The sequence below is a fragment of the Vipera ursinii genome, assembly GCF_947247035.1.
Source record: "Vipera ursinii genome assembly, chromosome: 6".
NCBI classification, from domain to species: Eukaryota; Metazoa; Chordata; class Lepidosauria; order Squamata; family Viperidae; genus Vipera; species Vipera ursinii.
The window spans coordinates 39,119,471-39,146,572 of NC_139515.1; the positions used below are offsets into that span (position 1 = coordinate 39,119,471).

General features: G+C 39.8%; 1 protein-coding gene across 5 annotated transcripts in view; it reads right to left on the bottom strand.

The window, feature by feature from the left end:
* LRIG3 (leucine rich repeats and immunoglobulin like domains 3) overlaps positions 1-27,102 on the bottom strand; it is an 85,749-nt gene that overhangs the window by 31,126 nt on the left and 27,521 nt on the right. For 4 of the 5 annotated variants that reach the window (XM_083365239.1, XM_083365238.1, XM_083365237.1 and 1 more), the window contains one exon: positions 1,209-1,343. In XM_083365239.1, the coding sequence (XP_083221365.1) occupies positions 1,209-1,343 (135 nt within the window). Of the gene's footprint in view, positions 1-1,208; positions 1,344-8,420; positions 8,480-27,102 lie in introns of all 5 variants that reach the window. The other variant, XM_083365240.1, reaches the window with a different exon arrangement.

Sequence of the window (27,102 nt, forward strand, 5' to 3'; positions counted from 1 at the left end):
CCAGTCAAGTGACTGTCCAGTCTCTTCTTAAAAACCTCCAGTGATGGAGTGCTCACAACTTATGAAGGCAAACTGTTCCACTGGTTAATTGTCCTCAATGTTAGGAAGTTTCGCCTTTATTCCAGGTTGCTTCTCTCTTTGGTCAGTTTCCAACCATTGTTTCTTGTCTTGCCTTCTGGTGCTTTGGAGAATAATTTGATGCCCTCTTCTTTGTGGCAGCCCCTCAAATATTGGAATACTGCTATCATGTCACCCGTTTCTTCTTTTATTTAGACTAGCCAAACCCAAGAACTGCAGCTGTTCTTCATATGTTTTAGTCTCCAGGCCTTGGATCATCTAAATTGCTCTTCTCTGAACTTTTTCCAAGGTCTCAACATCTTTTTTGTAGTATGGTGACCAAAACTGATTGCAGTAGTCCCTTTGTGGTCTTACTAGGGTTTTATAAATATTTAAAAATATTCAATTCAATTTTAAATAGTTTCAAAATATTATACTGAAATATTTGGTCCTTTTTGACAATAGTCTCAAATATCTATTGTTTTATTATATAAATATTGACTTGATTTACAGAACATTAAAAATACTTTGTGAGATAGTTGTCTCTGTCTTTAAAAAAGTATGATAATTAGGATGAAAAGGATTAATGAATGAATCAGTTGGCACAGTCAACAAAGTCCAGTGAATTTTCTTTTGATTAAAATGATGGTTCTCTCTTGAGATTCTGACTGTTGTCCTTTACAACTTGCAGTGGACATTCCTAACTCTAAATTCTAGGCATTATGTTCACCACTACTTAGTTTGAAGCTATGAGAACAGACTATGCAAATATAACATCCACTGTGCATGGGGTGAGAATAAGATGAACAGAAAGCAAAATCTGCACAAGGCACTATTTTCCCCAAAATTATCTTTATAATAGAGTCACATGAATATGTGTTATTATTTTGAATTTGATAATCAATTCTAGCCAGGAAGTGATAGCACGGTAGACAATTGCCAAATTCCAAAAGTACCGGTACACTGGTCCGTGTGGCCATTTTTAACCTGTTTTTTTAAGGCCAGATGTTAGGAGCAAAAAAAAAAGCCCATTCCCACAGAGCTTTTTGTGAATCACTATGAACCTCTTCTGATTACAGTAGGGGATCAAAAAGGTTTTGGTTTTTTTTAAAGAAAACTTTGGATGAAATGAAAGCTTGAACTTAACTTACAGGTTTTTGAGCACCAGGGGAGGAAATGACCCCATCTCAAGCACAGAAATATTGTTGTTGCTGAGATCTAAAGTTCCGAGAGATTGAAATGGTTTCAGTTCTTCAGGCAGAATGTTCATGATCTTGTTATTTGTCCTGAATTAAAAATTAGCAATCATATTAAAATCTTCTTCTGGACCACCAACAAGCTTTATATTTCCCAATAATTCATTTTAATCATATACACAGGCATGCATAGTATCAACATCATATCATACATTGTTTAGGAAATACTTAAAATTACTAAGTACCAAATAAAGATCTAAAAGTTTTGAAATGGAAGAAGGGAAAGGGAAGAATGCTAGCAAAAGGAGTATCAGAAAACGATTTTGAACTCTAACCCAGAGTTAACTAAAAGTAAACTTTTAGCAATAAAATTAAAGCCATTTTATAAGTAGTAAGTGCTGCACATGAACAAAAAAGAGAACCTACCTTTTCCAAGCCATGATATATTAACACAATAAAATTATTGTAATAATAATAATAATAATAATCATCATCATCTCTAAACAAAAATTAGAGAAAGTGAGGAGGAAGAAAACATTTCCTTCCAATAAAGACAGTGGAAGAAAGGAAAAGAAGTAAAAGAATAAAGAGATTGATCCCTAGGAAAGTATTATGATAATCAAAGAAATAAGACTTCTCTTTTTTGAATAAGTTACTCAAAGATGAAGCAAGTCAAAAATTTAAAAGCCCACTTACAAAAAAAACAAACCTGAGAAAAGAGGCAGAATGATATGAAATAGCACAAGAAAGACCAAAGCAAATTAAAACTCAAGATAGAACAAACGACAATAGGCATATGAGGAAATAGGAGGGATGACCAGAAGACGAATGTAAAGAACATGGTGATATGTAAGTAAAAATCAAGGAGGAAATCTAAAAAAGAAAGTTTATCTAATAGACAAGAGAAAATCATTTATCCCATAATAAAAAGATCAATATATGTAGTTTAATTAAATTCAATTGATATCACATTATAAATATGATATAAACTCGTGAGACAATCAAGAAGAGTGTCAGCATAATTGTGATGGCTTTTGATTATACCATTTATAGGATATACAAATATTGGAAATGTGCCTTTCTGCTACAGTATTGGCAGATATCATATTCTAAATTCAATTCAATTATTTGGGAAAAAGAAATGAGTTAGAATTTCCTGAGGATTACTCCAGCAAAGGAAATTATTTCCCTCATTTCTGATCTTTTAATTCAGAGTACTGATATTAGATATCTAATTAACTACTATTGAAATATTCTACCCTTCTTCAGTCAGAACTCTATTAAAAACAAAAGCTGTATCATTCTCCTCCAATAGTAACCCTGTAAAGTGACTTCTGCTCTTTGAGGAAAATTATAGAAAATTGATCTCACTGCGGAGAGTGGACTGTGCAGGCAACAAAAGTGCAGTGCCACATCATTAGAGAAAAGTTTTTAATCTCTCTACCACAGTTGCATCTTTTCTTCCTTGTATATTATGTTAAGACATTTGATTCAAATTACAGAACGATTATAGTTTTCAGGTGCAAAATTTTAAAATAGGTGGTACTTATTGATATAAAGGTAAATTCCAGATTTTAGAGGACTCTAAAGTGGGTTCATCCCTATGTTAATCCCTGCCGAGCTTTGTATCAGATAGCGACAAGCTGAAACAATATCCCAGGAAGAAACCAGAAAGGATGATAAATGCCAGTTTGTAGGCTCCACTGTGATGAAATGTATGGATGAACTCGGGGGAGAAGGAAAAGAGATCTGCCTAGGAAACAATCAAAAAAGAGAGAATCCAAGGACTAGTCAGAAAAGAAACTTAGGAATGACCCACCCTAATTGATTAGATGGTTAGAAGTGGTATGGTGGTATGTCTGTACCTTCAGACTGCCAAGATTCTAATAATGTAGCCCTAAAGGTAAAGGTTCCTCCGCACGTGCGTGCTAGTTGTTTCCGACTCTAGGGGCTGGTGCTCATCTCCGTTTCAAAGCCGAAGAGCCAGCACTTGTCCGAGGACGTCTCCGTGGTCATGTGGCTGGCATGACTAGACGCCAAAGGTGTCTGTTACCTTCCCACCATAGTGGTCCCTATTTTTCTACTTGAATTTTTTACGTGCTTTTGAACTGCTGGGTTGGCAGAAGCTGGCAGGTGCTCACTCTGTTACACGGCACTCGGGATTCGACCCGCCAAACTGCCGACCTTCTGATCAACAAGCTCAGTGTCCTAACCCACTCAGCCACCGTGTCCCTAATGTAGCCCTACAATAAAGTAAATTTAACTCATTGTGTTGTGTTTCCTGTCTAGTGTACTTGAGGCTAGGGCTGATATTAAATTATTAAATAATAATAATAAATATACAATAAATTAGTATATATTTATTATATTTATATAATAAATATATAAATAAATTAACAAAAATAATTTAATAATTATTAAATTATTAAGAAGTTGTCCTACATTATGTATTATCTTGGATGCCCTGCTGAGTGTTTTGATAAATCAAGTAAATATATAATTGGTTCTGAACTTGATGAGGAATTAGAAAGGGAAATTGTCCAAATACATCTACTAACATAAGGTTTTCTATTAGTCCAACTGCTGAGACAAAAGGAATTTAGAGCAGAAACTTAACAAGTATATTAGATTATCTGCAGAAGAGAGGAAGAAGCTTGTCTGTCTGTCCTTTCTTAGATGTTTAAAAATTGTATCACTTAAAATATTCTGAATGCATCAATAGCACTCATTCAGAACAAACTATTCCTAGTTAAAACAAGATGTCTGGCAGTGTCCAAAACAGCATTAAAAGGAAGTTGTAAGACTGTTATTAATTACCACTCACACAAAAAATTGACATACACATAAACACAAAATTGAAGTTGTGGATTTACTGGTCACAGCAGATGAGAAAACAAGAAATGCTGTTTTGTTATGCTCAGATATTGTTCTCAATCAGCATCAACTTTCAGTCTTGCTTAGGTCTAGTCCTGATCCTTAACTTTAAATCTTGGCTAGAAAGATTTACTTTAAAATATCTTTAAAAAATAACGATGTATAAGTTAGATTTATTAGCAAGCAAGATAAACAGAGACCACATGTTTATGAGGCCTTAATAAATTGATTACTAACAAGCCACTAAAATTGTCAATGATTAAGTGCTAAATAAACTTTTCCTTGCTGTAAAATTAAACCTAGACCAGCTTTGCAATGTGAAAAATATTCAGTTAAGGTAACAGAACATATATCTTTGGGTCATCACTGTTTGGTAGAACAGTTTTCCCCCAACTAGTTAGATAAGGTTGTTTGTATCATGGGGTTTAGCAGTTCGTAATGACTCCAAGCAATCCCATCCTCTAATTAGATTAACTGCCTAGCAGATTACTTGAGGCAGCCTGTTCTACAGACAACTTCCATTAGATTTTAATGTGGTACTGCAAAGAGAGACCAGCAGGTGAGACATTAATGATTTAATTGCATCCCAATGTAGTCCAGAGAACTCAGTAATTAAGACACGCAACATTATGTTGGCTGCTATCTGAAAAGGAGCCTGACTTCTCAGGAAAACATTCCCAGATGGGGCAGATTGAGCTAGTTGGGTTTCTAAGATTTCAGACTCATTGAGTGCAATTAAGTGCTCAGTCATAGCTACTGCTACACAAAAATCAGAACTGCCGTATTTTTGATGATTTATTAGTCATTAGCATCTCTTACATTAAAAAGTGATAGCCAAGTTGCTCCAAAAGACTCCCCCCACCAAATTCTTCATTACAGCGATATCTGTATTAAGAGCCACCAAAATAGTGCATACTTTTGAGTTCTTCAGAGTTATTAATGCAGCAAGAAGTTACAAAAAGAGGGAAGAAAAATCAAAATTGTAATAATGTATTTGAGCCCATATCTGTGATTTTAGTAGACTAAGGACACTAGGTAGTAATAATTGTTGAAATCAGATTACCGTACTTTTTGCATTCTGAAAGCCATCAAACTCCAACAACAAACCAATTAAATTGGTTTAATTTTCAACTGCCCTTTCCCTATTAACACAATTGTTAATATGGCATTACTTCCATAATTCTTTTAACTTGAACTATTTGGGTGGTTAAATTAGACTAACCTTCAAAAGGGAAGAGTAGTGGTTTGGACATCTGTAGAATGGAAGACCTAACCCTATTCAATTTAAATGAAAATAAGCCTATTAAATTTGAACATCCAAACTGGTTTGAACCAAATCTTTCATTCATATCAGATTCAGTGTGTACCAAATACAATGATTAAAATACATACATACATGCCCACTTGTCAAAAGTGCCTGAATTGGACAAAATTGATTTGGACATATTTGATTAAATGGATCTAATAAAACTGTCTATTCAATTTGTGAAATGAATTTGACATTCAGAATTGGTTCAAATCAATTCAGAGCTTCAAAAATTTAGACACAGTAACAGAAATAAATCCAAAGATCTGGAAAGGTAACAAGGTTTTTCTATTGCTCTGGACTAGAATTATCTTTGTGAACTTGGACACATGCTACCATTTTAACTAGATTTTATTATTATCTATTCAGCTGCCATGGTATATTTGTGGGCTAGTGGAACTAAAGAGGCATTTCAAGGTCCAGTGCTATTTTCTGTAAAGAATCTAATCTCTATAAAAGTATTCTAAGAGTTTCTATTACACTAAAATTCACTGTCAGTAGAATTATTTAGTGCCTAAAACAGTGTAAATGCTTAGAATAAATGTATCTCTAATAAAACGTAAGGCATTTAACTTGCAATTTAACTTGCAACTACTTCAACAGCCATCAATCCCACGGAGAATCAAATGTGACAGTAGACTGTGATTTGTAACACCACTCCATTAATTTTCCTGCAACCAATAAGGACCCACCAAGGACATCTAAAGCTATGAATCTAAACCTGAATAGAGGCAGAAGAATGCATTCACTTATTTCAAGTTTTACTTATAAAACTCCAGTTCTAACAGAATCCTCACACCCTTTAAGAAAGTCCTCCGCAATATTTTTGCTTTACTAATCACTGTTTCACTTGGCAGGTTCAGATTTGATGTAAGAATATTTCTAGTTTTTGGTGATGCAGCTCTTTGGAAAAAAAATTAAAAAGATAATTAGAAACTCTAAAGCAGGGGTGTCAAACTGCCGGCCGGATGCATCATAGCAAAACCACACCCACTCCATTGCCAGCAATGGCAAAAAAGTGTGATATGTCACGACATATCACGTGACATTGCGAGTTTTGATACCCCTGATCTAAAGCAGGGATTTTCAACCAGTGGTATGGGTACTACCTGTGGTACATTGGCACCTGGCAGGTGGTATGCAACCATCCTAGACAATTGGTAGTGGGGGAGGGGAATGAGCTGAACTGGCGGCAGGACCACACAAGCCTGAGCGAGAGATGGCTGGAGCTGCAGGGCTCAGCGGAAGCACCAGGATCAGCGCCAGTCTGTGGGAGGTGCAGCAGGTGAATAGTGATGCCGTGCGGCTTCTGGTGTTTGGGGGGGGGGGTCTTTTTAAAACAGCAAAATGAGGCAAAAAATAAAAATCTCCCACTCCACCCCCATTCAGATGTGATTTTTTTTCTTGTTCAGAAGAAACACTCTTCTGTTTTAACCATTTTTCCTGGTGGTTTTTTGGAGTTTTCATCCTGCTTTCGTGAGAGGGCAGCATTTGGGGGAGGTATGAAGCTGCCGCCTTTCCCCCAACCCAAGCCATCAGCCAAGCAAGACACCGGCCTGCCTGTGCTTTTCCTCCTCTGAGGTTTTCGTTGTCGTGAGCATTTCTGTTGAGAATTGGCAGGGGGGTGGGTTGTTTGGTTTTTATTACCCCCCCACCGACTGCTGAGTGGTTGCAGAAGGTTTTGGTCACTTCTGTTGTGCTGGGTGGTTACCCACGAAGCACATTTTTTTGGTGGGATCCCCACTCCGGTTGCTAAACTTGTTAAACCCTCTTCTTCCTCCTTCTCATTGGAGCCTCCCTTTGTCTGCAACAGTGGGGCAGGAAGACCCCTGCCAGGCCAGGGATGATGGGGATCTGTCCTCCGTGGACAGGTTTGTTTTCCTTTCTTTGCCCCCCCCACTTCCCCTGCTTGTAGCTGCCTCTGAGCCCCTCATTTTGGGGAGTTAGCATTGCCGGCATCTCTTTATCCTGAGCCCCTCATGCTGGGTTAACTGTTGCCACCCAAGAGCTGTTTTAAAGTTGGGGAATCGTTGGGGAATAGCCAAACACGCCCCCATGCCCCCACTTCAAGTGCAGAAGCCGCATCCCCCCCTCCAAAGCCCCTACAAACACCTATCAGCTTCTTTGAGTCAACCAAGAGAAAAGGGGATAGAACTGTGCAAAGATTAATGTCAGAGAAACAGGCACAAATTTCCCATTAAAAATGTGGTGAATGAGTGTACAGATAGTCCTCAACCTACAACAATTAAGCCCAAAATTTATGTTGCTAAGTCAGAAATTTGTTAAGTTTTTTCCCATTTTATGAATCACTGCAGTTGTTAAATTAGTAACACCGTTAAGTGAATCTGGCTTCCCCCATTGACTTTACTTGTCAGAAGGTCACACAAGGGAATCACGTGATCCTGGGACACTGTGACCGTCATAAATATGAATCAGTTGTCAAGCATCTGAATGTAAATCACAAGATCCTGGGGATGCTGCAACAGTCATAAGTGTGAAAAATGGTCATAAGTCACTTTTTCAGTGCTGTTGTAACTTCAAACAATAATTCAAGGACTACCTGTACTTTATCACTTTTCTCCTTTTTTTTCGTCAAGTTTTTGACACCTTGCTAGGCGATTGCTGGTACTCGGATATTGCCATATCCTAAAAGTGGTACAATGGGTGAAAAGGTTGAAAAGCCCTGCTCTAAAGCACTATATCAGTTAATGGGGCTAGGACAGTCTTTCTCAATATAGTGTCCTCCAGATATTCCAGTTTTTATTCCCTTAGCTTCCAACTGGCAGAAACAGCAGAAACTGATTCAGATAATTAATCAGTTACTAATGTTTCTACAGTGAATTATTTAATTAATTGCTATATTAATACATAAAAGCACAAAACAGCAAAAACTGTGTATTATTTTATGTATTACATTCTGCTTGTCTTCAATTCAATGTACTTTTATATATTTTTTGTTTATCAGGGATATCCACAATTCCACTTACAGTGTTAAGATGTCCTTGGGCCAAAAGGATTCCTGTACATTTAATTTTCTTTTATGTTTCTATTAGAAGAGAAATAAAAGATTACAAGTAGGATAAACTACTATGGCTATGCAGCTCTTCAGAGTTCAAAAGGTGCTTTGGACATGTGTACATACCAGCTTCTAAAACTCCTTAAACAAGGATTGGCTGATATCATCCCAATATAAGGGTATTTTCCATCTGAATTGGCTTCCAGACTGAGTCTAAATCAATGTATTAGTCTAAACTTGCAAATTTTATAGATGTCATGAGGCCAAGATACCATATCTTCATCTATATTGACTTATCTAGTATGTCTTTTGCTTTTTAAAACTTTATTTCAGGCTCATGTTTGCTTCTGTTTCCTGCTTTTTTATACTTTTCCTCACTGTTGAATTTCTACTTCCTTTCCAATTGTGTACTTCTCTGTGATCTCATTTATGTGGCATGCTTCACATATGCCGAGGCTCCCACATACTCATTTGTTTTTTGTTCCTACATTTTATTCTGCACTACGGACCAAGCATTTAACATGGAGATGAACGATTTATCTTTATCCTGAATCACACTTAAGAACTCCCCAAACCTGCTCCAATCTCCTTTTCTGCTTTTTTCTCTTGCCTCTCCATAATGACATTGTGATGGGCAATTTTACTTAATTTAATAAGTAATAATAAATAAAAATGCCATACTTTTTATTCCATGGATTTTTTTCCAAATGAATTCCAAGAAATTCCTTGCCTGTATTTCAATGTGCCATGTGTCTATCTTCATTTCAAGTTTAAGCTTTCTTTTTCAAGAGTCGCATGCCTTTAAAGCCTGCCATAAAAATGCTAATAGAAAATAATTTTTAAAATGTGATCTACATTATTTTAACTAATTTTGGATGTATAGCTTTTAGTTATAACCTATTTTTCAATTAGATTAGAATTCCAAGGTTCTGAGATGTTTTCAGGCATATGTTGACTCTTGCTTGTACATGTACAATCATCATCACAGAAGTTCAAAGTTCCTCAACCCACAATTATTTTCAATTGAAATGTATCAAAATATGATGAAAATATACAGACAAAGGAGAAATCTAATGTACATATATATGTATTTGTAATTCTGAAGAAAGTAACAATTTTACATGTATAACCACAATTCCAATTAGAATACTGAACTATATTACAGATGAAAACTATAGCTGTCAGACTTCCCACAACTTGAACCTATAAATAAAAATGATCTTTGGCTCCATTTGTTGAGTAAGGTATGGTTTTATTAGAGATCAAGTGTATTGCAGCATTGCATAGCCAGAATCGCACACCAAAATCCCTAAGTTCTACTTTCTCCCCCTTTACTGTCTCTCATTCCCCATCCCAGGGTAACCAATCAAGTCCATGCAAGATGTTTTCATAATAGTCAGTCCAAGCACAGGTTGATATGCAGCTCCCTTCTTCTTCCAGCTGGGTGACCTTGAGGTAGCATCTGGAGAAAGCACAGCATCTACTTTCTCTGACTCCGGCCTGGGGGGGACGGCCCACTGCCGCCACCCCCCGCACCCCTGCCCACAGCTGCCCCGGCAGCACTGCCCACCCCGACATGTAGACCGGGCCCTGTGGCTGCCACAACACTAGCTGCTTTGGCGCTGACTCCAGCCTCGGGGGGCAGCCCACCGCCGCCACCCCCCGTGCCCCTGCCCTGCCAACAATGCCGCCCGCCCCGCAAAGAGCGGGCCCCGCAGCTCCCACAGCACCAGCCGCTCCGGCTTTGGCCCCGGGGGACTCCGCCAGCGATGCCCAGCCCAGCCGCATCAGCAGGTTCGTCAGACATCAGAAAGCAAGACAAAAAAGGGTTTCCTTGCAAGCAGAAGGGGAGGATATTCTAAATAAGTTCACACATCATATTATTAGGCCATAGTTTCCTGATTATGCCCCAAACTGACTTATTTAGGACATACACTATGTCATAAATGTTGCTTTGCAATGACTGGATTCAAACATCACTTGAAGCAGCAAATGATTGATCCACTTTAGCATGTTTGACGAATCCAGATTAGATGTATAATTTATGGTATATATAAAGTATGAATAAATATAGTATAGCTAAACCAGGGTTCAGCAACCTGAAACGGTGAAAGAGCCACTCGGAACCGGTTCCCTCACACAAGGAAAAACTGGGAGCCGCAAAAAATGTGTGCGCATGCGCGTATATGCGCAGAACAGGGTTTGACTGAAGAGTGGAGCCAAGGCGAGATATGCACCTACCCTGCATATTTGAATTGATTGGTTGAACTTTTTTAGTCCCACTTTTTTTTTTTTGGACTACACATAGCAGAAGACTGGGAGCCGCAAAAAATGTGTGCGCATGCGCGTATATGCGCAGAACAGGGTTTGACTGAAGAGTGGAGCCAAGGCGAGATATGCACCTACCCTGCATATTTGAATTGATTGGTTGAACTTTTTTAGTCCCACTTTTTTTTTTTTTGGACTACACATAGCAGAAGACTGGGAGCCGCAGGAGACAGCTGAAAGAGCCGCATGCGGCTCCGGAGCTGCAAGTTGCAGACCTGTGACTTAGACTGTGGGACAATGTGTATGAATCTTGTCAATGGTGGTTTATTGCAGTCAAACAATATGGCTGAGCATAATGTATGAATCCATAAAAAAACAGCATTATTTCAGACAAGGATTTGCCTGTTTTCAAAAATAATCTATAGTACTCAGTTCCAGAATACAGCAAAAATACAATAAAAACTGCCACAATACAAGCTTCCCCCCTTTGTACTGGTGTTGTAATGTAAGGGGTGGAATTTGTGTCGTATTTTAATACATCCCGCTTCCCAGTTATTGTGCAGCTAAGCTGAGTGACAAAAATCCAGATAATCAGTAAATATATAATTTTTAATTATATAAATATATATATAAATAAAATTATATAAATAAAAGATTAACAAGATGAGAGTTCCGGCACCTTTTTTATATATATAAAAAAGCACTGTGTATCACTGATTCAAGTGGGTATCAGATTAAACTTTCCTGAAACCATTAGAATAAACATGTTTGGTCAGTGCTTATAGGACTAGTTGCTAAAAATATCTTGAGATATCCAGCTCAACTATGGCCACATCCATACAGCTGTTTTGCTATGCTATACTTCTCATTATAGAACCTGCAGAAAATCATGTCTCTCCAAATCTTAAAGGCCCTTCCCCCAAGAATTTTACTGAATAATTTGAATAGACATTGTGTTGCACTGCTTTCCTTACAACTTTAACATACAACACTCTAAAGATTGATGATTTCCTTGGGTGAAATTTCCTTGGCCTAACATCACCCATCACATGAAAAAATTCTAATTGGCATGTACAATGCTTTGTTACTCCATGATCTATAGGTTTTTTTTTCTTTCTTTCATGTTGTACCAAAGACTAACTGAATAATTGTTGTTATTCCAAGAAATTATAGGTTGGAGAGTCAACAGTTTCATCTATCAAACACTAGGTGACAGCACAGTCGGAGATATATATTTTTAAATCTCTTGCCTGCCAACTAATGCTCTTGATGAGTTGTTGAAATAAAACTGTTGAGTTAGAATTAGAAAAAGGGACTTATTTGTTTAAAGAATAAAGCAGGATTATTTAGAAACATTCAGTTGATACAGATTAGTAGAAATTGTTATTTCTCAGAAAACCTGATAATCAAATAGTTGCAAATATGCTCTACACAAAAACTGACAAATGGCCATCAGACTACATTTAAAAAATAACTAATCATCACATAAAAATTAGACAAGACTAAAAGGAAGGAAGAAAAGAAGGAAGATTTTTTGACTAAGCTAAATGGAGTTCTACAGTACATTCAGAAAATATTCAGACCTCCTTCACTTTTGTCAACTTTGTTATGGTGCAGCCTGATTCTACAGTTGTTGAAATTCATTTTTTCTCATTAATCTACATTCAGTACCTCATAATGACAAAGTAAAAACAGAATTTTACAAATGGCTGTAAATTTATTAAAAAGAAAAAACCTGAAATACCAGTGGCATAAGTAATCAGACCCTTCACCCAGTACTTTGTTGAAGCATCTTTGGCAGCAATTACAGCCTTGAGTCTTTTGGGGTAAGACACGACAAGCTTTGCACACCTGGATTGCGGGATTTTATTCCATTCTTCCTTGCAAAACTTCTCAAGCTCAAGGTTTGATGGTGATTGTTGGTGGACAGTCATTTTCAGGTCCTTCCAAAGATGTTCAATAGGGTTCAAATCAGGGCTTTGGCTGGGCCACTCTAAGACATTCACAGAGTTGTCCCTAAACCACTCCTGTGTTGTCTTGGCTTAGGATCACTGTCATGTTGGAAAGTGAACCTTGAACTCAGTCTGAGGTCCTGAGCACTGTGGAACAGGTTTTCATTGAGGATATCCCTGTACTTTGCTCCATTCAGCTTTCACTCAACCCTGACCAGTCTCCCAGTCCTTGCTGCTGAAGAACACCCCCACAGCATGATGCTGCCACCACCATGCTTCACTGTTGATATTGGGCAGGTGATGAGCAGTGCCTAGTTTCCTCCAGACATAACATTTAGAATTGAGGCCAAACAACTGAATGTTGGGGGGGGTTATTATTATTATTTTATTGGGGTTATTTATTATGTATTAATTGTTCTTTTAACGGGCATGTATTTAATTACTTTTAACTTTTGTATTTTATTCTTGCCCTGTACACCGCCCTGAGTCCTTCGGGAGAAGGGCGGTATAGAAATATTAATAAATTAAATTAAATTAAATTAATCAGACCAGAGAATCTTATTTTATTTTATTTATTTTAATTCCATTTATATCCCGCCCTTCTCCGAAGACTCAGGGCGGCTTACAAGCTTAGCAGTAGCCTTCATTCTATGTATATGCCTGCTTATTAGGGCTTTCACACACACCCCAAGCGGCATTATTACAAAGTCAGCTTAATTGCCCCCAACAATCTGGGTCCCCAACAATCTTGTCCCTCACAGTCTGAGAGTCCTTCAGGTGCTGTTTTACAAACACCAAGCAGGCTTTCATGTGTTTTGCATTGAGGAGAGGCTTCCATTTACCCATTCTGCCATAAAGCCCAGATCGGTGGAGGGCTGCAGTGAGGGTTGTCCTTCTGGAACTCTGTTCCATCTCCACACAAGATCTCTGGAGTTCAGTCAGATTGACCACTGGGTTCTTGGTCACCTCTCTAAGGCCCTTCTCTTCCAATTGCTCAGTTTGACCGGGTGACTAGCTCTTGGAAGAGTTGTGGTTGTGCCAAACTTCCATTTGAGAATTATGGAGGCTACTGTGCTCTTAGGAACCTTCAGTGCAGCAGAAATTATTGCAGCCTTCCCCAGATCTGTGCCTTGCAGTAATACTGTCATTGAACTCTGCAGGAGTTCCTTTGACCTCATGGCTTTTGCTCTGTTACAGTATGCATTGTCAGCTGTGAGGCCTTCTATAGAAAGATGTGTGCCTTTCCAAATCATGTCCAATTTAATTTACCACAGGTGGACTCCAATCAAGGTGTAGAAACAGGTCAGCAATGATCAAGAGAAATGGGAGGCACCTAAGCTAAATTTCAAGTGTTGTGCAAAGGGTCTGAATACTTATGCCATTGTGATATTTCAGTTTTTCCTTGTTAATAAATTTACAGATATTTCTAAAACTCTGTTTTTACTTTGTCATTATGGGGTACTGAGTGTAGATTAATGAGGAAAAAATGAATTTCAACAACTGTAGAATTAGGCTGCAGCATATCAAAATTGACAAAAGTGAAGGGGGTCTGAATACTTTCTGAATGCACTGTATGTTTGAATACAATCATTCTTTGAAAGATTAAACATCACCATAATGCTACTGTAGCAATTTATACTGGGTTTGTTTCAAAGAAAATACTGTAGTCTTAAAAGTTCATTACAATTCACTGGATTTTAAAAAAAAAGTTTGCTGCAAAATTATGTTTTATAGTGACAGAAGAGTCTGCTATTGCACTTTCACAAATCGTGGCAGGGAACAATTAACTGAACCAAGGCAGAGTGAAAGTCACCAGTTACACACTCAACTGCCACTTGATCCCTATATGTACTTTTTATCTTAAGGCTATGGCTTTCTTGCCAAGTGACTTTCAGGTCTATCTATTTCTAATTCCATTCTCCACAGAGTTCACAAGGTACATGGTACACAATTATAACCTTAGCTGAGTTCTGCAGAACATAATTAAGTAGTCTTCTGAGGGGAACATGGTATGTTTTAAAATATGTGCAGTGCCAACAAGATATTTTTCAAACAGCTCAAAGGTGCTGCATAACAGTTTAATTTTCAGGAAAGATCTTAAAAGAAAAAAAAGGAAAGGAAGCTGAAGGAGCAACCTAGAATAGCCCTACGGCAAGATTGGCAGCAAATGAATGAAACCATCAATGCGTTTCTAAGAAACACATTACAGTTGAGTTGAAAACCTAACAATCTTATAAGTTGTAGAATCAAAATAATAATGATGATGATAGTTAGCTACTGCAAGAAGTTCTCACAGTGATTACAAATAACTGCATGTCAAAGTAGCAACAATGGTGAATTGGAAAATCTGCAAGAAATACCATTTGCCTGCAAGCAATAACTGGCACAACCACAAAATAAACAAAGTAATAGAAAATGAAGAAGCTAAACGTGCACGTTGGGACTTTTGAATTCAAAGACTAGCATCTGCCACTTAACACTTAGCAAGAAAGACAAAAAAAGTCTGAATAATGGACACTACAATACAGGTAATCCCCGAGTTATGAACGTTCACTTAGCGCCCGTTCAAAGTTACGCAATAAGAGCCCCACAGTGTTTACAAACTCCCAAAATAACGAATGTTGCAGCACCACGGCAGTTGTTCACCCTTACGAAGCTCTGCAACATTCATCCTATTCTTCCCCCGCTCTCTACAACTGCTTCCCCCTCCCATCCTGCCGTGTTGGACTCACTTATCTTACAAAGATCTGTCTCCCCTCTGCCGTGGTTTCTTTGCCTTTGAGGGAGAGGAGACAGCTTGGAAATGCTTTTCCCACAGAGAGTAAAAGGTTCTGGGGGCTGTGATTTCACATGACTTCAGGCACCCATCCACTTTTGCAGAGAATGCGTACCTGAAGTTACGCAACATCGTGTCCCCGCCAAACATTTCAATCCTGGTACAAAAAGCATTTGCAAGCCAATTGTGTCTCACCCTGTTACATACCAATACCCCGGGAGCCTTCAGTCCAAACGGGGAATCCCTAACCCGGCAGCCGTTGACAGTTGACAGCTGTCAAAAGGCTGCCGGAAGAAGTCACGCATGTGCACGAGCCAGCCGGCAGCCATTGACAGTGACAGCTGTCAAAAGGGCTACCGGGAGCATACACGCATGCGCCAAGACCGATCCAGCTGACAGCCGCCGAAGCTGTCAGAACGCCGGTTCTCAAACAGGTCCTCCAGCCAGCCGGCCGGTCAGCTGGCGGATTCCCCAAGCAGCCGAACAAGCACAGCCCCCAGGAGCTGTCAGACTGCCGGAAGGCTATTGGCTGCCGCCCGAGCGGCGGGAAAACACGGTTCCCTGATTGGTTGTTATGTTTGACAGTTCTCTATATAAAGCGGGTTTTCCGCGCCTGTCAGCTGTCCGGAGCTGAAGCCAAATAAACGTTCTGAAAACCTGCCTGCCGCCTCCCTCTCGTCTTTCGCTGAACATTTTACACCCAGTGTCTGAGCAGCTTGCAAATGCTTCCTGTGTCAAGACTGGAAGCTTCTGGGTGCCATGATCTTGCATGACTTCAGGCCGCAAGATCACGGAGCCCCTTAGTTTCCAGTCTCTGTGCAAATGTTTACAGGCTGACGGAAGGCTTTGAGTAAGCAAAAGCACTGCCTCAAAGCATCTGCTGAGATTCCAAAAACTTTGGGCGCCAAGACTGGAAGCTTCTGAGTGCTGTGAACTCACGGCCTGAAGTCATGTGAGATCACAGTGCCCAGAAGCTTCCAGTCTTAGCACCCAAAGTGTTTGCAAGCTGTGCAGATACTTTGTGGCAGTGACCCAAAGCATCTTGTGAAATTGCAAGCACTTTGGGAGCCAAAACTGGAAGCTTCTGGGCGCCATGATCTTCTGCGGCAGAGAGGCTGGACAGGAGACAGCTGGAGAGGAGACAGCTTGCTAGATCTCTGCAAGGTAATGACATTGCAGGATGGGGAGGAAACAATTGTGAGGAGCATGACGTATTTCAGTGGGTGGGGGGAAGCCTTGGGTCGTCTTAAACAGATGGCCTGTTCCATCAGTAGACCCCCTCGTGGCCTTTCCCACCGTGAAAAACCTCAATTGCACTTAACAACCCATGCATTTGATTAGTGAATGCATGGGCGAAAGCAGGGAATGATTGCATTGAAGATACGTGTGTCAATGCTGTGACAATGGATGTCCATGCTCTGACAACTGAAATTCAGCAGCCATTTTACCTTTGTTTTTAATGTGCCTTTTCTGTTCTTTTAGAGTTCAGATGTAGAAGGGGGATGGGGTAAATGCTTGAGGGTTTAGCTAGCCATAACAGTGCAGAGGTGTGGGAACTCAAGGACATTGTCTGATAAGCTTTTGGTGGGCTGAGGAGACAGAGAGAATAGCCCGTGTTTTGCTCTAATTGGGGAATGTGATTTATGACAGCTTTTGTGGGGTGGGAATTGCAACTTGTTGCTTTGCATCTGGGGGGAGAGAATCTCAGTCTTGGGTTCAACTATAAAAGTGCCGATACTTTGTTTCCTGAATAAAATGTTCTTTGAGGAAGAAACTCTTGCCTTGAAGTTCTTTTAATTGGTTTCATCTATCGGAACCATGACATTAACCCAAGACTCCCTTTTTCTTTAAAATTACAGGGTCCAGAGCTCTAGTCACCTACCCAAAGTAGAAGGGAGGCTGACAAAGACTCAGGGAAGATCCCAATATGGAGAAGGAGAACCCTGTCACTGGCATCATAGACACAGCTGTTACATCGGCGGATGGAGCACAGGCCATCACGCCAATTGAAAGCGTAGTCTCAGATGCTTCAGCGACGGGGGCAAGACCAAAACTAAAGAGCTCATCTAGTCATCTGAATGGACCCTACCTAATGGAGATCCAAAGTGATCAGAAACAAGCCAGCAGAAGGATTCTTCGAAAGCTACCAAAACCGAACATTCGTTGCCAGCTCCCCAAAGGACACACTCTCCTGATAGATGGGCGAAAAGGATGAAACCATCGGATGACTCAAGTGATTGGAAGTACATGACTGCAGTCCAGAGGCAGTCAGTTGAGCACCTTAGGGACATATTTGAAATGATGGAAGTGGGGAAAAAGGAGGGTGCCATCCGTCCACTGCCTACCAGTAAACGGGGAGATGAACGAGGCAGGAGCAGTTTCCTGAATAGAAGTCCTAGTCCCACACTAGGGGACAGCGCTGCCTCCCCACCTTTGCAGCCACCAGCATTAGCCTCGAGCCCCATGCGGGAGAGCAGTCTGGACTGTCAGCAACAGCGTACCAGTCCCGATCATCACTGGCAGTCAGCGAGTCCAGCCCATCGTCAATGTGACAACCTTGGGTGTCGAGAATGGTATGTTAGCCCTGAGCACCATCACCCCTCTGAGAGCCCCGATTGTTACCCGCCATTACAGAGACCGGGGTGGCTTTGACCAGTACAGAGACAGTGGCAGCCCTGACCATCACTGCTATCACTGAGCTGTGTTGTTGATGACACAGCCCTGATCCTTACCCTCGTTGCCATGCCAGTCCCGGGCCCCTTCCCAGGAGGGAAAGGAATAAAGGCCTCCATTGTAACCTGATGCAGCATTATGGGCGAATGCACAATCTGCTAGACCAATAGCAATGCATGGCTGTTACCCCCCGAAAGCTACATTTGATGGGGACCGTGAGAAATGTCACTGCGTGTTTTTTTAAGTGTTTGTCAGCTCCACACATCTCACTTTGTTTCTCTGCCAGCTGCATAGTAATCTTATCAATGTAACCAAGGTGACTGTCACATGTCCAGCCATGTTATGGTCTCATGCCTAGAACTGCTAGTAACTGTGCATGTCTACAAGTTCTCACTTTACTTTTTTTTCTTCTCTTTGTATTCTGTCTGATGAGAGGATGTAGTCAGTTAGGAGTTTTCTTTTGCTTTCCAATTAAAGTTTTATATACAGTAGAATATGCCTCGGTTTTGTTTATTTTTACCTGATGTTTACCATGCGTCGAATGAACCACGGTTCATCACCCTGTGATAGGGAAGTATTAATTTACTTCCCTGACGTTGGTAGCAGAGGATGGTTTGTTTTTGTTTTCAAGATTTATTGCTACTGATAGGCAGTTAGCCAGCTCGTTAGTCCGGCGACTGAGGAACGCTGTGATTAAATTGCTGCAATATGCCAAAGAAAAAGAAGAAGGCCCATTATCAGCCTGCTGCGGAGGAGACAGTTTCTTCACAGAGACACCTCCCTTCCAGTCTACAGACTCCGCTCGCATCTGCTACACGTCTTGGAGAAGCAGCCTCTGATTTAAAGTCGGTCTCACCGTTTTCTGCTATTACAAGCCCTGATGTTATTGCAGGTAACCTGTAGGGAGACACTTCTGAGTGGCTCAATAGTCTGTACAACGAGCAAGCACCTGAACAATGAAATTTCAACCTATTCATCAGGGGGTTGAGAACCCGATTTGAAGACAATTCCATAGCCTTGAGAGCAGAGAAAGACATTCATGAAGTGAAGCAAGCTGTCAGACCAACAATGGATTAGGTGCGCGAATTCAGAAGGGTCACAGGCCTTATCGAGTGGTGGCCAGAATGATTCCTGGTGCACCATTTCAAAGAGGGCCTGGACGACGACCTATTCCAGGCCTGTGTCTACCGAGGAGTTCCCGACCAATTACAAGAATGGTACCAGATAGCAGTAAAGATAGATATCAAGTTAACCCATCGAAAAAAGTCAGCAACTCCCGGACCGGTTCCAAGACCAGAACCTGCCAGATGACCACCTCCCTGTCAACTTCCAGCGATAAAAGCAGCTGAATCACCCAGGCCCATTCCAGCACCACTGATCAAGTGCTTCAGGTGTGGTCAGCAGGGACATCGAGCAGCAAATTGTCTGATCCTGTACCCCCAACAGAGGTAGATTGGGACCGCCAGAAAGGAAGAAGCCCACTCAGCAGCCGAGCAAAGAAGTCAAGCTGGGCTGCCCAAGAACCCGTCACCCAAGTCGCATTGCCTATGCAGGAGAGAGTCGAGACCACAGCCGATTCCACCACCACTCTGGCTTCCTACAACAGCGACAATAAGGGGGAAAACGACCCAATGGTGAGTCGACCCAATCCACCTTTTTCACTCGCTGCCAAGCTCATAGTTCCTAAGACGGGTACAAATGGATTTGAAGGTGCTAGTGGACTCAGAGTGCTCCTGATACATTAGCAGCTTGCCAACTGCTCTTAAAATGGGCATATGAACAAGACTGCTTTCCAAACCCATGAGATTTGAACAAGCAGATGGCTCTTTAAAGGGAGGAACCTTAGTCACCCACCTAACTGAACCGGTACATTTAGAAATAGTTGAACATTGGAAGCTCATCCATTTTGTGGTGGCTCCAAAAATGATGGAAGCTGTGATTTTAGGTCTAGCCTGGCTAGACAAGTAGTAACCTTTCATGTGGTGGGAAAAGGGGATGAGGGCCGTGAGATTGCCGATAGGACCCACACGCCCTTGTGGTTCTTTTGACATTAACGCAGAGCCCGATCCACCGGCAGAAACAGTGAAAATAGCCACCATTCCCTTGTCAGGTGAGCCACTCATCCCCAGGGAGTACCGGGACTTAGCGGAAGCATTTAGTGAGAAGGAATGTGAACTCCTAGCATTGCACCGACCCAATGATTACGCCATTGAATTAATACCAGGAGCCAAGCTGCCTAAACCAAAAATGTACACCATGTGCCCCCTCGAAATAGTGGAACTACAACAGTATGTCAATAAAAATCTAGCCAGAGGCTTTATTGAACCGGCTAAATCCCAAGTGGGCGCTCTGGTGTTATTTAAAGAGAAAAAGGACAGATCGCTGAGGCTCTGCGTAGTTTACAAGGGGCTAAACTGTGTGAGTGTGGAGAATAAGTATCCCCTCCCCCTCCTGAATGATCTACTAACCCATCTAGCAAAGGGCTGTATCTTCATCAAATTAGATCTAAGAAAGCGTACTACTGAGTAAGAATAAAAGAAGGACATGAATTGAAAACTGTTTTTAACTGTCTTATGGGCAGCTATCAATTCAAAGTTATGCCATTTGGACTACAAGGAGCTCCAGGTGTTTTCATGCAGCTGATCAACCAGGTGCTGCATGATCATCTATACAAGGGAGATTTGGTGTATCTTGATGACATCTTAATCTATAACAAGAATATGACTTTGACTATTTGCAAACACTACATTTATTTTTACAAATTTTATCGATTTTCTAATATTACATTCACATATTTGAAAAACAACGTGGTGGCTGGGTAGTAGTAGTAATTCAACTACATACAGATATCATTAGTACAGATTTCAAATTGCTACCATAAACATTTCCTCTCTTTTTCCCTTCATATATAGTATTTGTAGATTAAAAGACACATTTTATCCTATCAATCACATAGAAAGTAACTTTCTTACATATATCGTTTTTAGTTTACACATATTCTAATTGTTTTAACATACAAACTTTTAGACAATCAATGACCTAATAGATTTTTCAATTTTAATTTCCACTAACGTTTAGATTTAACGTTTGATATTTATCATTTCCAATTCATCTATCACCATTACTCACAAAATCTAATATTCAAAATACACATCCCATTTACTTAACTTTTCAACCTCTATGTCAACAAATTAAGGATACAATATGATATCCTTCCTTTTTTGCTAATTTTCAGTTGTATTTTTAAGTAGTAATCAAAATTTATTTTTATTTCAGTATTTAATACGTCTCTTCCTCTTTGTATCTGCTATCTCTTGCTTAAACTGATAATTTTTGTTTTTAACCTTCCATATAGACCTATTTATTACTTTCAACAATAGGTTTTTAGCTTGTCTACATTATTCACCTTTACATGACCTTTATGCACAAATCAATATTCAAATTAGTTATTAATATTTATACTGCTAAATTTTAATGACCAAATTTTTTTCTTTATCTCAGTTCATAACAATGTCTTGTGTTCAACATACACATCTTAAGTACATTCTGTTTCAGATTTCAATAAGATGGTCAAAATTCCATTCTTCTTGAGTCTTATTCTGGCTTTTTTCCTTTGCCAAATCATCTTCCATGTCCTTGTTTTTGGGTCATTGAACCAATCTCCTTGTAATATCATGTATGTTAATTGATATTGGCAAAACCATCCAGTTGAGAGAACTTGTAGGTCTAGTGGGTCGTTTCTTTATTCTTCCATATCGACGTAGTTATTCTGAATTGTTTATCTTCTCATCCATCTGTTCCTTTTGTAGATCCTCTAGTTCCTTCTGAGTTGTATAAGAAACCTTTTCCTTTTTCCAAATTATCAATGTCTTTTCTGGATTTTCAAATATAAATATTTGTGTTTTTTTTTATTGAAAAGTTTTAAAATACAGTTTTCCTTTAAAAAAACCCCCTTCCCCCTCCCTGCTCCCCCCACCTCCCCCCAACCTCCCTCCCTCCCCCTCCCTCCCCCCCCTCCCCCCCGACTTCCCAGAGCTAAATACAAGGTATATATATATAAAAAGGCAATCATGAACAACCATATACTAACAACTATAAATTCTAAAATCCATCACTCTCTAGCTTATATAGGATAAGACACACCTTAGCAATATTAAATATATATAAAAAACTAGAATAGAAAAAGAAAAGAAAAAATGAAAGAAGAACTTATTCGAATGCTACATAAAACTTCTTAACCCTATACTTGTTCTGGATAAACTCAATCCATTTTCTCCATTCCCTAATATAACGTTCTTGCGAATGATCTTTCAAATAGGCCGAAATCTTCGACATCTCTGCCAGGTCGGAAACCTTTAAAGTCCACTCTTCTATGGTCGGCAGTTCCTCTTTCTTCCAATATTGGCCTATCAAAAGTCTTGCCGCCGTAATTAAGTTCAACATCAGCTTGGTGTCCACAACTGTAGCGTCTGCAATTATTCCCAACAAAAAAAGTTGCGGACAAAACTTTATCCTCTGTTTAAAAATCTTCTGCATATTCCACCAGACTTTTATCCAAAAAGCCTTAACTTTCTTACATCTCCACCATATGTGAAAATATGTTGCATCTTCATCACCACACCTCCAACATTTAGGCTGATAATTCGGATACATACTTGCAAGCTTTTTAGGATCTAAATGCCATCTATAAAACATTTTGTAAAAGTTCTCTCTTAGATTTTGAGCTTGAGTAAATTTTACGTTCCTCACCCAAATCTTTTCCCACGTGTCCATTGTAATAACTTCCTGGATGTTTTGGGCCCATTTTATCATACAATCCTTAACAAGCTCTGTTTCCGAGTCAATCTCTATCAATGCAAGATATATCCGTTTAATATGTGCTGGTCCCTGATTTCTAATCTGCTTTATCAAATTTTCATCAGTCATTGTAAATCCATTTTTCTGGTCTTCTTTCCACCTGGCCCGTAATTGAATATATTGAAACCAAGTTTGAACAACCTTCTCATCTCGCAAGAGACTATATGGCTTCAAACACCAAACATTTCTTTCCAAGCTTAAAATCTCCTTGTACGTAGTCACATCATGTTTGAAACCAGCATGTATATTTTCTATTGCGTGTTTTGGAATTGCCCACAATGGTATCTTACAATCTAACTTATGTCTGTACTTCTTCCAAACTCTCAGCAAAGCCTGTCTTAAAATATGCACTCTAAACACATTATCTACCTTCTTATCATACAGCAAATATGCATGCCAGCCAAACAGCAAGTCGTGGCCCTCAAGATTTAATAATCTCTCTTGTGTCAAATTAAATATTTGTTGAATAGTAGGTTCTTCTGTCATCGTACTTGAATGTTTCATTTTATCTATTGTATTTTGTATAGATGATTCTTTAGTTGTGGTCAGAGTTTGGGCTTTCACATCTGGGCTGTCTTCTTGTTTCTTCACATAGCCTCTTAGTATTTCATTTGTTGTGGTAAGAATTTGGATTAGTGTTTTCAACATATCACTTAGAAAAGCCAAAAGAGAGATTTTCTTTTCCTAGGTAGGAAACACAAAGCCTTTCACAGCTATTCCCTCACTGCAGGGGGGAGAACGTTTAGCAGCTTAAGAAAGTACAGAAAGTAATTAGGGTGTAAAAGAGGTAGATCTCACCCAGTCTCTTCCGCGCTGCTTTAAGAGTTGCCTGGTAAAAAATGTAACTTCGTCTGTTCACAGCCTAGGGACCAGCCATAATGGCTGGTCCTTTCGTCCGCTGGTTTGGAGGGATCGCCAGGTCTAACAGGAGAGTTGCGGTTCTCCTGCAATCCAGTGAGCACCCCTCTTTGGGGCAACTTTCGGCCCTTTTCAGGGCTCCCCAGCGATGTGAAACTGGACAGGGGAGAGAGAGCAAGTCTCCCAGCCGTCCATAACATTTAATTCGCTGGTTTTGGTGACTGACTTTGGGGAAAAAAAGACGTGGAAAACTTATGTCAAAAGCTGTGCAGTGTGTGCCACCTTGAAGAGAATTCCGGGAAAGCCCCCTTGACTATTACAACCAGTCGCGGACCCTTCCCAACCATGGGAAGAGATTGCGATGGATTTTATAGTTGAGTTACCTGAAAGCAGAGGAAATACGGTAATATGGACTGTGACTGATCTTTTTTCAAAGCAATCTCATTTCATCACCTGCAAAGGAGTCCCGTCAGCCCAGAAATTGGCCAAGATGTTCCTTAAGCACATTTAAAGGCTGTAAGGTGCGCCAAAACGAATAATCTCTGACAGAGGGGTGCAGTTTACAGCCACGTTCTGGAGGGGTTTCCTGAAAATAATTGGTTCATCGCAGGGGTTATCGGCTTTTCATCCGTCTACGAATGGGGTGGCTGAAAAAGCAAACTCGATGGTGGAGCAGTACCTTAGGTGTTATGTGGATTATCAACAAACTGGGTTGACCTCCTCCCTTTCACTGAGGTGGCTTAAAACAACACCGTTTATAGCAGCACTGGTTTCATGCCTTTTAAGATTGCTACGGGGAAAGAATTCAACCCAATACCTGAGTATCCTCAAGGACCTTCTACCTCCCAGACTTTTGACCAATGGATGTCAGGATGGGGGAAAATTTGGGACAAAACTAAAACTGCACTGAAAAAAGCCTCAGAAACATATAAAAAGCAAGCTGATAAAAAAGGTCTCCCCAGAGATCATTCCATATTGGGGAAAAGGTTTATTGATCCACAAAATATCTATGACTTAAATTGCTTAGTAAGAAGTTGGGACTGGAATATCTAGGTCCCTTCTCCATTGTCAGGATCATAAATCTAGTCACGGTGGATTTGAAACTACCATGACTTCTAGGAAAGATTCACCCTGTATTTCATTGCAGTTTATTAAAACCATTCTGGGGATCTACTTTATGATCTCCTCCCAAGAAAGTACCTGGTCTCCTAGTGGTAGCTGAACAAACACATTATAAAGTGAAACATATTCTTGATTCTAGGTTTCACAAAGGAAAGTTGCAGTATTTAGTACAGTGGAAGGGATATCCATTATCAGATGCCACATGGGCAAAATCTAATGAAGCTAACAGGCTCAAACACCCAAATAAGCCAAAGGGCAACCCTTAACCTATGCTTCTGTTTAAATTGCAGTATTAATCGTTTCTGTTAAGGGGGGCTGGATGTCAAGAGCCTTGGTGGAGCAGTGGGCTAATGCCTCCTTAAGTAACACCAGCTGCCTGCAATTAGTGCAGGTTCGCATCCCACCAGGCTCAAGGTTGACTCAGCCTTCCATCCTTCCGAGGTAGGTAAAATGAGGACCCAGATTGTTGGGGGCAATTAAGCTGACTTTGTAATAATGCCGCTTGGGGTGTGTGTGAAAGCCCTAATAAGCAGGCATATACATAGAATTAAGGCTACTGCTAAGTTTGTAAGCCGCCCTGAGTCTTCAGAGAAGGGCGGGATATAAATGGAATTTTTAAAAAAAATGTCCACGCTCTGAAATTCAGCAGCCATTTTATCTTTGCTTTTAATGTGCCTTTTCTATTCTTTTAGAATTCAGATGTAGAAGGGGGGATGGGGTAAATGCTTGAGGGTTTAGCTAGCCATAACAATGCAGAAGTGTGGGAACTCAAGGACATTGTCTGATAAGCTTTTGGTGGGCTGAGGAGACAGAGAGAATAGCCCGTGTTTTGCTCTAATTGGGGAATGTGATTTATGACAGCTTTTGTGGGGTGGGAATTGCAACTTGTTGCTTTGCATCTGTGGGGAGGAACTCTCTGTCTTGGGTTCAACTATGTAAGTGCTGAAACTTTGTTTCCGGAGTAAAATGTTCTTCAAGGAAGAAACTCTTGCCTTGAAGTTCTTTTAATTGGTTTCATCTATCGGAACCATGACAACACAATTCACTCCTATGAATCCTCAAGTTAAGAATGGAATGGGCAGGCTCCATTATATTCGTAACTCGAGGACTACCTGTACCAGGGGGAACAGCAGAATAGAAAAGAAAGAACTGGAGAAAATCACAAAATAAGGCCTGTAAACAGAAGTAAAATGACTATGGAAAAGGAAATGAAAGGTAGCACCATTAGTGAAAGGCCCCTTGGGTGCAATTCCAAAACATCTGGAACACCATTGGCATTGACAAATTTATCATTGGTCAATTGCCAAAAGCAGCTTTTGTTGGAACAGCTTACATCCTGTGATGATAACTTCAACACCATTGAAAAACAACATCTGTCTATCCCAGGTTCTTGGGAAGGACTCGATAGGTGGACAAAAATACCAAATCCAGTTTAAACTGGCTGACTGTACAATCAACCATAATAATTGCAGTGAACTAATGAGACAGTCTGATTTAGTTTGCATCTACTTGGGATAACATGAAATGGTATAGAATGTTTCAGAGAAGGAAAAAAACATTACAATCTCAATTCTTATTGTTTTTGCTTTTTCATTTGTGACATATCAGTTTGATTAATGTGAGTTAATAGGTGAGAAAACAATTGCTACATTAGAATATCTTTTATTTTTATATTAGTGTAGAAAATGAAAATATAAAAAACCAACAGAACAAAGGATATACATAAAATGTAAATAAGCAAAATTAAAGTGTGATCATATGAAATAATAGTCATTAAACATTTTAACATATTAATATGCTAGGTATAAATACATATGTTAGATTAATTCAGCTGTATCACTTTGAACAGCAGCTAATTTATCAGAATATTAGAAGAGATATGAAGAGAAAGAAATTCTCTGAAGGAAGTGATTTTCACACATTCATTACTGAGAATTAACTTATAGAACTCTATAGCAATATTTTAAATAGTTCTCTTTTGCTGTGTAATATCTTTTACTTTTTAATATTTGCTTCCCATACAAGCTAATCTTTAGGAAAGTTAAGCCAACATCAAATGTTGCCTATTCTTATTTAAATGGAGCAAAAGCATAAATAGCAGCGGTACCAGTTGACTTGATTAACCCAGGCCAAGAGTAAATGGTTTA